The sequence below is a fragment of the Myotis brandtii genome, unplaced genomic scaffold (genome assembly GCF_000412655.1).
Source record: "Myotis brandtii unplaced genomic scaffold, ASM41265v1 scaffold15, whole genome shotgun sequence".
Lineage (NCBI taxonomy): Eukaryota > Metazoa > Chordata > Mammalia > Chiroptera > Vespertilionidae > Myotis > Myotis brandtii.
Window position 1 is genome coordinate 600200 of NW_005355410.1, and position 13409 is coordinate 613608.

Consider the following 13409-nt stretch of genomic DNA (forward strand, 5'->3'; position numbering starts at 1 on the left):
GTTAGGGGCGATCAGGCAGGCAGGCAGGTGAGCAGTTAGGAGTCAGTGGTCCTGGATTGTGAGAGGGATGTCCCAGATTGGAGAGGGTGCAGGCTGGGCTGAGGGGACCCCCCCCCCCTGCACAAATTTTGTTCACCGGGCCTCTAGTCTATAATAATAAAAGCTTAATATGCTAATTAGACCTGTGGTCCTTCTGGACATCCTTCCAGACAACCTTCTGGACGAAGCCAGGTCTATGAGGGAAGCCAGGGTCCCAGGTGCCTGCTGGTGGCTGGAGGGAAGCCAGGTCCCAGGTGCCAGAGGGAAGCTGGTGCCAGCAGCTGGGGGAAGGCCTACTCTTGCACGTATTTTGTACATCGGGCCTCTAGTATTCTAATAACTATGTATGGTACTAGGTAAATACTAGACTTACCAAGGGGAACACTTTGTTAAATATATGATTGTCTAATCCAGGGGTGGGCAAACTTTTTGACTCGAGGGCCACAATGGGTTCTTAAACTGGACCGGAGGGCCGGAACAAAAGCATGGATGGAGTGTTTGTGTAAACTAATATAAATTCAAAGTAAACATCATTACATAAAAGGGTACGGTCTTTTTTTTTCTTAGTTTTATTCATTTCAAACGGGCCGGATCCGGCCCACGGGCCGTAGTTTGCCCATGGCTGGTCTAATCACTATGCTGTACACCTGAAACTAATACAAAATAATATTGAATGTAAACTATAATTGAATAAAATAGAATAAGATTTTTCTGAAGGCTAAATAAAACTGGTGTGTATCAAGAGTTTCAGAGGATCCTTGAGCAGGGCTTGGCTCAGTGAATAGAGCATCAAGCCTGCAGACTGAAGGGTCCTAGGTTCAATTCCATTCAAGGGCACATGCACAGATTGCAGGCTGGATCCCCAGTAGGGAGTGTGGGTGAGGCAGACGATCAATGATTCTCTCTCATCATTATTGTTTCTATCTCTCTCTCTCTCTCCACTCCTCTCTGAAATCAATAAAAATACATTTTTTTAAAAGAGTTTCAGAGGATGTTTCTCTTGGAGCCATCATTCTTCCATCTCTTCTTGGCCCATAGAATGTTCCCAACAACAGGCCAGGGACATAGAGAAATGAAGGAAGTGAAGGGTCATTAACCACACTAGTGTCCTTGAGAGCAGTTTTGATGTCATTTATCTCCACCTTCCAAGGATACTGGGATGGCTTTGCATAGACAAGTGAAAAATATTGTCCATTAAGTCTATGAAGATACTGGAAAACGTTACTGAGAAAGATTTGTGTTAAGCATTACTTTAACTCAAGCTAATGTTCTCTCCTGGCAAGAATGGCAACTATGAGGTGATATGAGGTTAGGAGAGTTGGATCTATAGTTGGATGGAACTGAGCTCTGTTCTATGTATGTACAAATTAGATTATAGACCCTCAACAAAAGTTTTACCAGATGGATAACAAGAGTCAAGCAAGTAGTTGCCCCCAACTCTGGAATGAACCTGTGTTCTTGGCTGGATTGTGACCACTTATTAAACTCTAAAGAGTTTGGATCAGAAGCTGTGACACTCCCTGTTATACATTTCTGAGGGAGCTTAAAACCTGGGCAGGCACTAGAAAGAAACTTTGTACTGACTTTCTCCCAGAGTGCCCCTATGGTATCTCCCCTTTCACAAATGAAGCAACCTTAAACCAAGTTATACAGAGTATTTGATTCATGTCTTCTTTTCTTCCCTATCACCCTGTTTCTTCCTTTGTGGCAGTCACATGAATGCCTTGGCCTTTCCCAAGCCAATAGAGAAAGACTCTCCCACTTCCCCAAAACTGCACAAGGTGGTGGTGGCCAGCTGAATCTCCCATTAATAAGGTCCTATATAATGGGGGAGAAATTAGCATGAGGAGAGGAAAAGTGTTGCTTTTACCTACTCTGCTCCCTCCTCTGCCTACTCCTGTGCCTGAGAGAGGTTCCCCAAATTTGAGTGACAGAGCAACTGACCATAAGCTCATGTTCCCATGTATTGTCTCGTTCTGTACCTAACTCTTGTATTTGTCAATAAAAGAAAAGTCTGTGGCTGCTTATTCCTTTGTAGTACACCCTTATGAATATTCTATTACTAAAGATATATAATGACTTTACAGGAAATTTGGAAATTTGAAAACTGATTCTATATTTAATTATATTAAGAAAATATTAAAATTCTATTTTGGAGTACATGTATTGTCTCGTTCTGTACCTAACTCTTGTATTTGTCAATAAAAGAAAAGTCTGTGGCTGCTTATTCCTTTGTAGTACACCCTTATGAATATTCTATTACTAAAGATATATAATGACTTTACAGGAAATTTGGAAATTTGAAAACTGATTCTATATTTAATTATATTAAGAAAATATTAAAATTCTATTTTGGAGTAGTAACATTGGGGGAGGAGGGTACAGCAGGTAGGGGTGTGGGTAAAACAGAATTGTCCTTGAGCTGATCATTATTGAAGCTGGGTAATGGTTTTATTGTGCTAGGTTTTATTTTGTTTTGCCATATATTTCACTTTTTCTATAATAAAAAGCTTTTCAAAAAAGAATAAAAATTGGTTAAAGTTACTTTAAATTAACATTAGAAAATCATATTCTGAAAAAATACTTTAAAAATGTTAAATGGAATAAGATCCAAAGTTATACATAAGATACTGCATGTACATATATATTTACATATGCACATAAATAGAAAAAGAAACTACACAAAATGTGTATCCCTTCCTGGCAAGAATACATATTATTTTTCATTATTCATTGCTGCCTTTCTTTATTTTTAAAATTTTCTTAAAAGAAAATATGTTTATAGTTTTATAAAGTGTGTGCATGGTGTGTGTGTGTGTGTGTGTGTGTGTGTGTGTGTGTGTGTGTGTGTAAAATAAACAACATCGTGGTGAAAAAAAAGGACTTGATGTGATACCGCCATTTCCTCCACCTTCAGTCTCTGAGTCTTTTGCAGAGCTCCCCGACAACATTCTACTGGGACAGAGCATTCGGCAGTTAAGGTTATAATCACTACATATTTTGAATCTGGATTTGCTGCACCTTTCTTTATAATAAGACACTAACTACTTAAGAAATAAAGTGTTTTAGTTGATCCATAAAACAGATATAAAGAGGAGCAGTTTAAGAGGTGCAGTCTCTTTGAAAAATGGATCAGAATGTTGAACTCAACATACTTGATGTGCTTGTAAATAAACCTATGGCATGAAAAATCTATACATATAAAAGCCTAAGTGACCAGAACACCAGAATGACTGAAACAGCCAGTCGCTATGACATGCACTGACACCAGGGGCAGACGTTCAATGCAGGAGCTGCCCCCTGGTGGTCAGTGCGCTCCCACAGTCAACCTCCCTGGTTCCTTCCCCCAGAATGCCCTGATCAGCCCTGATCACCAGCCAGGCCTAGGGACCCCACCAATGCATGAATTTTGTGCACTGGGCCTCCACCAAATAAATAAAATAAACAACATCATATTGTTAATGGTGATTATCTCTGGGTGGTGGTGTTATTGGTCATTTTATTTTTGTTTCTTTTTCTCTGTGTATTTTCTTCAATTAATAAGTATAATGTGATCAGAAAAAAATATAGCATGAAATATTAAAGCTTGACTTATTGTTCTTTATAGGTAAAGGATTATATAGGGCAACATAACATCTATACTAATAAAAGGGTAATATGCTAATTAGACCAGATAGACCAGACGTCTTCCAGACATCTGGAACTCCTTCCAGACAAAGCCACAGCAACTGTGAGGGCCGAACAAGGGCAGGCAGCCACGGCGGCCGGCAGTGGCAGCAGCAGCAGGGTGATAGTCCTGGTCGCCTCCCACAGAGGTGGCGGGAGAGGCCTCGGCGCAGTCCTGGGGTCCTGGTCCCAGCACCATGGCCCCTCCTTCCCCAGAGGCCACAGTGCAGTCTCAGGGTCCCGGGGTCCCGGTCCCAGCACCGCAGCCCAATCTTCTGCAGAGGTGGCGGGAGAGGGGGCTGCACAATCCCAGAGCCTCTGCAGAGGCTGGACAGGGTGTGACCACAGTGCCTCAACCTCCCACAGCCCCTCTCCCAGCCTGCCTGGCCTCAGATCATCCCCCCCGCCCCCCCGCACCAGTAGGTCGGGGGCAGGGCCAGTACTAAGAAGCAGTGAGCCAGTCTTCTGGTTGAGCCACACTCTCCCCCTCCCCCTGCCCCTGCTCAGCCAGAAGCCGGGCTCATGGCTGGTGAGCACAGCGGAGGTGGCGTGAGCCTCTCCTGCCTCCACGGCAGGCAGGCAGTAAGGAGCAAGGGGTCCTGGACTGTGAGAGCCCCAACTGCGAGAGGGATGTCTGAGTTCCTGCTTAAGCCCGATCCCCGGCAAGTCCTGGACTATGAGAGGGCACAGGCCAGGCTGAGCCTCCTCCCCGCCCCCCCCCCAGTGCACAAATTTCATGCACTGGGCCTCTAGTCTATAATAATAAAAGGGTAATATGCTAATTAGACCGGACGTCTTACGGACATCCTTCCCGACAAAGCTGGGGCTGGAGGAAAGCCAGCCCAGGTCCTGGGGACCTGCCGGCAGCCAGAGGAGGGAAGCAGCCTGGGTCCTGGGTGCTGGAAGGAAGCTGGTGCCAGCAGCCAGGGGAAGGAAGGCCTACTCTTGCACGAATTTTTGTGCATCGGGCCTCCAGTATAAGAAACTATATATTATATTATGTCTAGTCAAAATATATTATATATTAGTATATATATTATAATTAATATATAACTGTATATTAGAATTAAATGTTATAATTACATAGTATATAATATACAGTTACTATATAAAAATTAATATCTATAAGTTCAAGAGAAATTCAAATTTTCTTTGAAAGTATATATAAGCTTTTAAGCAATGTTGATATAAAGTAATTTCAAGAGAATTTTAAGTCCAAGGGAAATAATTCCAAGGGAATTTTAAATTGTCACTGAAAGTATATATTAAGCTTTTAAATAATTTTGATATAAAATCCTTTGCACGGCCACCATTATGTATCAACACTCTTGCCTTCATGTACTCAATTCCTTAATAATCACTTTTCATTTTCTGTCTAATTCCAGGTATATCAATGCCAATCCCAGTCTTTGGGCTACAGGATGATTCCAAGGTCTTTAAGGAAGGGAGTTGCTTACTCGCAGACGATAACTTTGTCCTGATCGGCTCTTTCGTGTCATTTTTCATCCCCTTAACCATCATGGTGATCACCTACTTTCTAACTATCAAGTCACTCCAGAAAGAAGCTACTTTGTGTGTGGGTGATCTTGGCACACGGGCCAAATTAGCTTCTTTCAGCTTTCTTCCTCAGAGTTCCCTGTCTTCAGAAAAGCTCTTCCAGCGGTCCATCCACAGGGAGCCAGGGGCCTATGGCAAGAGGACTATGCAGTCCATCAGCAATGAGCAAAAAGCTTGCAAGGTGCTGGGTATCGTCTTCTTTCTGTTTGTGGTCATGTGGTGCCCCTTCTTCATCACGAACATAATGGCCGTCATCTGCAAACAGTCCTGTAACGAGGATGTCATCGGAGCCCTGCTCAATGTGTTCGTTTGGATCGGTTACCTCTCTTCAGCAGTGAACCCACTGGTGTACACCCTGTTCAACAAGACTTACAGGTCAGCCTTTTCACGGTATATTCAGTGTCAGTACAAGGAAAATAAAAAACCATTGCAGTTAATTTTAGTGAACACTATCCCAGCCTTAGCCTACAAATCTAGTCAACTCCAAAAGGGACAGAAAAAGAAAGATGCCAAAGTGACAGGTAATGACTGCACTATGATTCCTCTAGGAAAACAAAATTCAGAATATGCTCCTACAGGCAATATCAACCCAGTGAATGAAAAGGTTAGCTGTGTGTGATAGACTAGTTGCCATGGCAATCACGGAGCACACACTGAACAAGTTTTCACCTATCTGGAAAAAAAAGAAAAGAAAAGATAATAGAGAGACTGGAAAAAATTAGGCGGGTTTAGTAAAACCAACAATAATATCTAGATGCCTCATTTTATTCCATCAGTTAAAAGCAGGGTTAAATGCCACAAAATGTGCACTTCAAAAATGTTCTGACAGCATTTCAAGCTGTGGTTTTATGATACTTATTTTTAACATTGTAAATGATGTCTTTAAAATAATTAGCTTTTATTGTATAATTATAATGAGGCTACAAATAAATCTAAATTAACTTTATTTTCAAGTGGAAACCTTGCTACTATGTTGTTAATTGATGGCAGAGGTTGGTTACCTACCGCTGTGAATAAAAATAGCTATAGATAGTGAAAAGTTGATTGAATATAATGGTCTCTTACAGAACAATTCTCTTTAAAACTTACCATGATACATATTTGTAACAACAACAAAAATAAGGCATTAAGAACAGCGTTATGAAGTCGATATTGCTAAGATAATTAAATGAAATACTTGACAACTTTTTCATAGATGCCACTTTGAAATATTCACAAAGTTGCTGTCATCTGCTGAATTTCAGGTTAATTCTTCTCAGAAATGAAAAAGATTTTACTAGTAAAAGTTATTTCATAACTATTGCTGCTTTCTCTTCTACTACCTGTGCTTCACTCTGAATTTAAAATGTGGTCTTGTTTAGTGTTTGTTCTACTATCCATCCTATCAAAAGGATAATTTAACATTACCAAATACATTTCTAAAAATTGCTTCTCCTAAATGGCATCATAGAGGCGTTTGGTAACTTGCTTCTTATGACTGCATCATGCATGCTCTCTTAGAGCACTAAGTAGTGTTGATGTAACTGTGTCAGGACTGAGGAATAGACTCAGGTTTTTGGCTACTGACAGCAACAGTCTTAGACTTCTCTGTAAAATGCAGATGTCTTTCCTATGGGTACCCATCAATCAGGTAAACTGATGCTTTCAGGGCAATTAATCTATATTATTTTCTGTTCAGCTTTGGTTTCACAATCATCTACCAAGTGTATACTATCTATGAGGAAATGTCCTAAATACTAAGGATATAAAAATAATTAAAATAAGATTTTTGCCTTTATTTTTAAAAATCTTTATTGTTGAAAGTATTACATATGTCCCCCATATCCCCCATTGACCCCTTCTAGCTTGCCCCCACCCCCACCCCCACTCCCACTCCAGGCCTTCACCTCTCTTTTGTCTGTGTCCATGGGTTATGCATATATGCACATAAAAAAATCAGTCTGTTACATGCTTCTGTCTCTGGATCTATTTTGCTCATCAGTTTATTTTGTTCACTAGATTCCACATATGAGTGAGATCATGTGATACTTGTCTTTCTCTGACTGGCTTATTGCACTTATAATGCTCTCCAGGTCAAAGAAAATTACCTAATTGGAATTGTCCTTGTCAAAAATATTAACAGATTTATTTTGAGAATCAATTCAATTTCTTTCTTTCTTACTGGTTCAGAAAGTGGTTTGTTTCTACTCTGAGGATAGTTCTCTCAATAAGTTTCCTGATGAATATCAACCAAACACAGTAGGGGGAAAATACCACTTGAAGTCAAAATTTACAATTAATTTGGAAATATGTACTTCAACCTGGACCCAATCTGTGACTACCAAAGTTTTCAGAAAAATTTTTGTTCCACTTCCTTAAAAACTAACTCGTTTATTACTCACTGATATTGTACTCCCTAGTTTTTTAAAAAAGCAGTAATATAATATTTTCTATTGAATGAGAAATAGTTTTTTCTCTAAACCATTTGAAAAAAAATATATAGATTGGAAAACTAAAGAACATGAGAGGTGCCATTGTATAATTTGAAAATGCATTAGGGCTATCCGAATTAAGTCCTTATAGATATATTGAAAGGTGTTTAGTTCAAAACTAGAAATTATAGTGAATCACTAGAACCAAGACTGCATCTGAACTACTTTAATGATTATACCATACTAACTGATAAAAATACAAGTGTTAAAGTTTCTGCTCCTATGCATTTTGCCTTAGTTTATAACTCTGCACTTCTCATTATATATTAAAGACTACAGATTCCACCCATATACTCAATTTTGAGCAGAATGAGTATAAATACTGCCTAACAGATGCCTTTTGAATACATATATATTACAAACATATATGTTATTCTCTCCATATGTATCTATAATTCAAGTGTATATTATAGGCAACCATGTATCTGTATACATGTGCAGACATGTTCCCATGCACTTCACTCAATATTTATATATTTATATGGAGGAAAAGCAAGTCATTAATGAAAACACTCAGTATATGCATACATGTGCATGTTTGTATCATGTTGATTTAAATGTGAATTCATGTTGTAATGTTTCTATGACTTTCCATTGCTGTTAAAGCAGATTAAAATGTAACAAGTATCAGTTATTTAAATAACTGGAAGTTGACCTAATTTTATGGGAAGACTGTAGCGCAATTCTATGAGGGTTGGTAAAACAATGGTCCTTCTATATAGTTGATTGATCTTAGATAAAATGGCACCTTTCGACCGTTTGTTTAGTCTGGAGGCTTTCTGACTACTAAGGCTTTTTAAATACACCACTTACCCCAGTGAAATACAGTCCTTGAATGATTAATAGATCTGTAATTAAAGAACTCTGTCCTAGTCAATACTTTAAAATAAAGTAACCAATCTTACTCTACGTTAAGTAGAATAGCAGATTCTTCTACATTTAAAGAAAGAAATTAAATGCCATAGAGAAAACTGTTTAAGACATTCTTAATCTCTTGGCCGCAGTGCCATCTTGTGGTCATTTTTTAAAGCGCTTCCGTAGACCAATGGAACTCAGTTATTGTACTGCTTTTGGCAAAGGGTGCTTCTCCCATTTGTGCATCAATGAAATGTATTTATAAAGTGTTAAATTATTCTGTGCCATATATAACAAAAAGTTGATATTATTTGTGTAATGATTTTAATCAAGTCTATTCTGAAATATTTCAAGAAAGAATGAATACTGTAATTGTAAATAAAGTTACTAAAAAATAAATGTAATTTTGTGAGTCCATAGCTGTGTCTACTGAAGACAGTTGCTCTAAACCTCCCAGGCTGGGAACTCCAAGTACCATAAAAATACTCTGAGAGCACAGAGCCTGTGTTTCTGGAGCTCAGGCCCACCTGGTTGAGTTAGATTTATGGTCATGATCCAGTTTTGTTATCTTCAGCAGACAAATGCTCCATATTTGATCACATTTTCTGGATACATGTAGCGTAGGAACACAGATAACCAGCTGCTACTATACCCTCAGCACATGCACACATGCCTGTGGACACATTTGTACAGGTGTACACCAAGACACGCACAGTGCATTCACACACACACACACACACACACACACACACACACACACATTTTCACGGGAGCTAGTTTCCTAAGTCAAGGAGACACTGTATCATTGAATAAACTGGAAAGTTGCCCTCATTCATCATTTAACCTTCAAATATGGGAAAATTCTATGAAATAGGAAAAGTAGGTATCTTTTCCAGGTGTTTATTGCTCTATATGTTAAGTACCTGCCATGTCCACGCATTAAGCTGTTTTCTTGCTTCACATGATGGAATCCTCACAACAAGATTAAAAGGTAGGTATTATTATTCCCTCTTTCTCATAGATGAAGAAACAGATTCAGAGCAGTTAGTAACATGCCCAAGGCCACAACACTGGCATGTTGTGGCAAAAAAAAAAAAAAAAAGTGGTAAAGTCAAGCCTGGGTTATCTGACTCTGAAACTTTTAATAAATGTTTTCCCTACTCAATCCAGACAGGAGAAAGAGTACTGGGTTCAGAAACAAAAGATGCAAGCTCCCATCTTAGCTTTCCTACTCACTGGTTATATAAACTTGGGCAAGTCAGTTAATAACTCTGTGCCTCAATTTTATTGTCTCTGAAGCTACTAGAACCTGTCCTGGCTAACTGAAAAGTCACTTATATGAGGTCATGGCTATGGCTGTGCTTGTTAACCTGTAATACACTCTATAAATGTTATGAATGTGTTCTTATTAAAAAGAAAAAACCAAAGTATCTATATATTATAAGCCATCAGATCAAAGTCTAGACAAAATTATGAGCTAGGCAATATTACTATTCAACAGCTTCTACTATTCTCTGTGCATGCCTATCGTTTTTAAAACTTTTGCTTCTGCTTTTTCCTCACCATGATGCCGAGTTCCCTTTCTTGGTACTCTTTTTTTCTGCTTCCATCAAAACTTACTGATATTCTCTTGAGCTTCTCCTCTCTGGTAGAACACTAATAAGTAATTCAAGCTGATCATTGTCTGTGACTGAGATCCCTGTAGCTGTTCATCATAATGATAATTCGAAGGGTAAAAATCAAAGGCAAAAATTTTAGGCACCAGGAAGACAAGTGAGAAATAAATTGGGGCATAAGAAATGTTCTTCTAGTATTGTTCAAATAATCCACAGAAAAACAAGTACCTTCAGATACTACATAATTTATATAAACTTTTAGAACTTAACATTGAATATTAATTTACAATAATGATGATTTTGAAAGAAATGTCTGTAGATTCTATTCTAAACTGAGAACATTAATAATATTACTAAGCTGTTTCTCAAGTTTTATAGTCAATGGTATTTGCCCCAGTAAATATGCAATAAGACAAAATGCATTTGTTAATTATTTATTATTTTTGCAGGTGCCTTGCAAAAACAAATGTTTTTCATGTTTTCCCTTAATGGTATACACACCAATCCTAGCTCTGTTTTACCGTTTTGATATTTAACATCAGTATGTCCACCTGAATCAACACATTATGGGGAGTTTTCACACCCAGTTGGAACCTCGGGATTTACTATGACGCTATTCATTGCAGCAGAAGACTGAGGCAGGAAACCTGGGTCTCATCTGCTGCTGCTGTCTTACCCCAGACAAGTCAAAGCCTCTTCTCTCTCAAGTGTATAATAAAGGATGTAAATTCAATGATCTTTACAGAAAGTCTCTTCTAGGTCTATGCTTATCTGAATGCTAAGGAATCCAGTCAAGCTGAGGAACCAAAGCAGTTTGATGTGGAAAGTACACTGAGTGGCCAGATTATTATGACCACCCCGTCAGTACTTCATTGGGCCATCTTTTGCCTTCAATACTGCGGCGATTCTTCTTGGCATTGACTCCACCAGATGTTGAAAGGTGATGCGAGGAATCTGACACCATGGCTGATGAATAGCACTGTCCAGTTCTGTGAGATTTGATGGTTGTGGAACCAGCTGCCTGATGGCTCTTTTAACTTCGTCCCACAAATGCTCAATTGGATTGAGATTTGGTGATTGTGGGGCCACCAAACAAGGTAAAGTCTCCCTCATGTTCTTGAAACCACTTCTGCACAATACGAGCACCGTGACATGGCACATTGTCTTGTTGGAAGAAGCCATCTCCATTGGGATACACCATCAACATGATAGGATGAACTTGACAGCAATGATACTTAGGTATGTTGTGCTATTCAGACGTTTATAACTGTCTGGCCCTCTAGCAACTTCAGCACGAAATTATAGCTAATTTGCCTACGAACGTCAGGTGGTCATAATAATCTGGCCACTCAGTGTGTATTCTGGAACTCACAACTCACTTTCTCTTAAATTCTTTGGACGAATCTCAAATAAATGACAGCTTTTCCTTTTATATGGGAATCTTATGAGAACAAAAATTGTTAATGACCTGAGGAGTTTCTAAGATATGAGACCAAGAGTCAGATATCAACATAAATTATCCCTACTGTAGCATTTTCCTCACAGTTGCCTTCTCTTCTGCACTGTTTAGCTGCTACGAGATACTGGGTTGCTCTTCTGAACCACCCCCAGACTTTCTGAAGAACAAGTGCCCTACTATTATCTGAATTTAAGTCCCTTGAAGTGTTGAAATTTATGAGCCCAAATAGATTTACAATTCATGAGGCACAGAAGATCTCTTTTTTAGAGCCAAGATCATTTAAGTTTTTATTTATAATTAGGATTATGAGATCTTAAAGGGGTGTTTATTTTGGCTTCTAGAGAACAGCACAATTTGTTCTTCCTGTCCTAAATTTATTTCAGATATTTAGATGATCTTGTTTTGGTTGGGGTCACCCCAAGTGCAGACCTGAGACAAACCTAGGTACAGGTTGTTTATGTGTGAAGTGATCCAAGGAAGCAGATAGAATTATGGAAGAAGTTAAAGTCTACTTAAGGGTATGGTATCAAGGGTACTGCAGACAATTAGGACTCAATTATACTAGTAGTAAGAGGTGAACTGAAACTCTTCACCACAGGCCTAACTGGTTTGGCTCAGTGGATAGAGTGTCGGCCTGCAGACTGAAAGGTCCCAGGTTCGATTCTGGTCAAGGTCATGTACCTTGGTTGTGGGCACATCCCCAGTAGGAGGTGTGCAAGAAACAGCTGATCAATGTTTCTAACTCTCTATCCCTCTCTCTTCATCTCTGTAAAAAATCAATGAAATATATTTAAAACAAAAAAAAGAAAAAGAAACTCTTGACCACATATGCAACTAAAATCGAAGGCACTTGGTTGAGATCTTGTGTTACCCTGTTGGTGATTAATTGTGGTCTCAAAAATCAATATGCCTCCTCAATAGAAAGTGATATTATGGTTGGTAACAACTTTTAAATAAACATACATTTATATTATACAATCACATCTAAACTTATTCCTGAGACACTATGACCAGCACACACGTTTCATATAGAATCAAACTCAAAAGAATGCTACAGATAATTCTTTCCAGCCCTGCTAAGATACATATGGTAACCATTAATGTTCCTCCTGCAGCTATAGAAGATCTAAACAACAATCTGCCATCCTAATACATAGATGATGAGTTCTTTGTATGAGTTCTAATTATTGAGCCAAATTCTCTGTATGAATTCTATTTATTTGCCCTGAGTGATAGATCTAAACCATTGAAATGGAATGAACAGAAAGAGACATACTCAGTAAATTTAAAAGCAAGAGGAGTTTAGCAACCATCTCATCCAGGCTCCTCAGTTACCAGAAGGGCTGATGAAGAGCTAGAAAATTTAGAGAAATTATCCCAGGTCACCTGGCCTAGCAGCATCAGAAGCAATAATAGGATTCAAGCCTCACACCCCCAAACTCAACTTTTCTCCTTTTGTAGGAAAAACGAATCTAAAAAGGGTCCATTGGTTTATGGTCCATATAATTATTTGGTCATATGACCAAAAATATATTCAAATCAAGTTGAGACCAGTTCAGCAAATCATTTATTCTCGCAACAGATTTGTTAGTGAGGGTCTATTATGTTTATGTTATACCTAAGACATTAAGTGTGAGAGGTCTGGGGATGAAATTACTTTTTTTTATAAATCTTTATTGTTCAGATTATTACAGATGTTCCTCTTTTTTCCCCCCATAGCTCCCCTCCACCTGGTTCCCACCCCAC

General features: G+C 38.8%; 1 protein-coding gene across 1 annotated transcript in view; it reads left to right on the forward strand.

Annotated features, from left to right (window-relative positions):
• Window positions 1–5993, forward strand: part of HTR2A (5-hydroxytryptamine (serotonin) receptor 2A, G protein-coupled) — a 92945-nt gene extending 86952 nt beyond the window's left edge. Inside the window, exon 4 of the mRNA XM_005861390.2 lies at window positions 5091–5993. Within this exon, the coding sequence (XP_005861452.1) occupies window positions 5091–5881 (791 nt within the window). The 3' untranslated portion in view covers window positions 5882–5993. The remainder of the gene's footprint in view (window positions 1–5090) is intronic.
• The last annotated feature ends 7416 nt before the right edge of the window (window positions 5994–13409 follow it).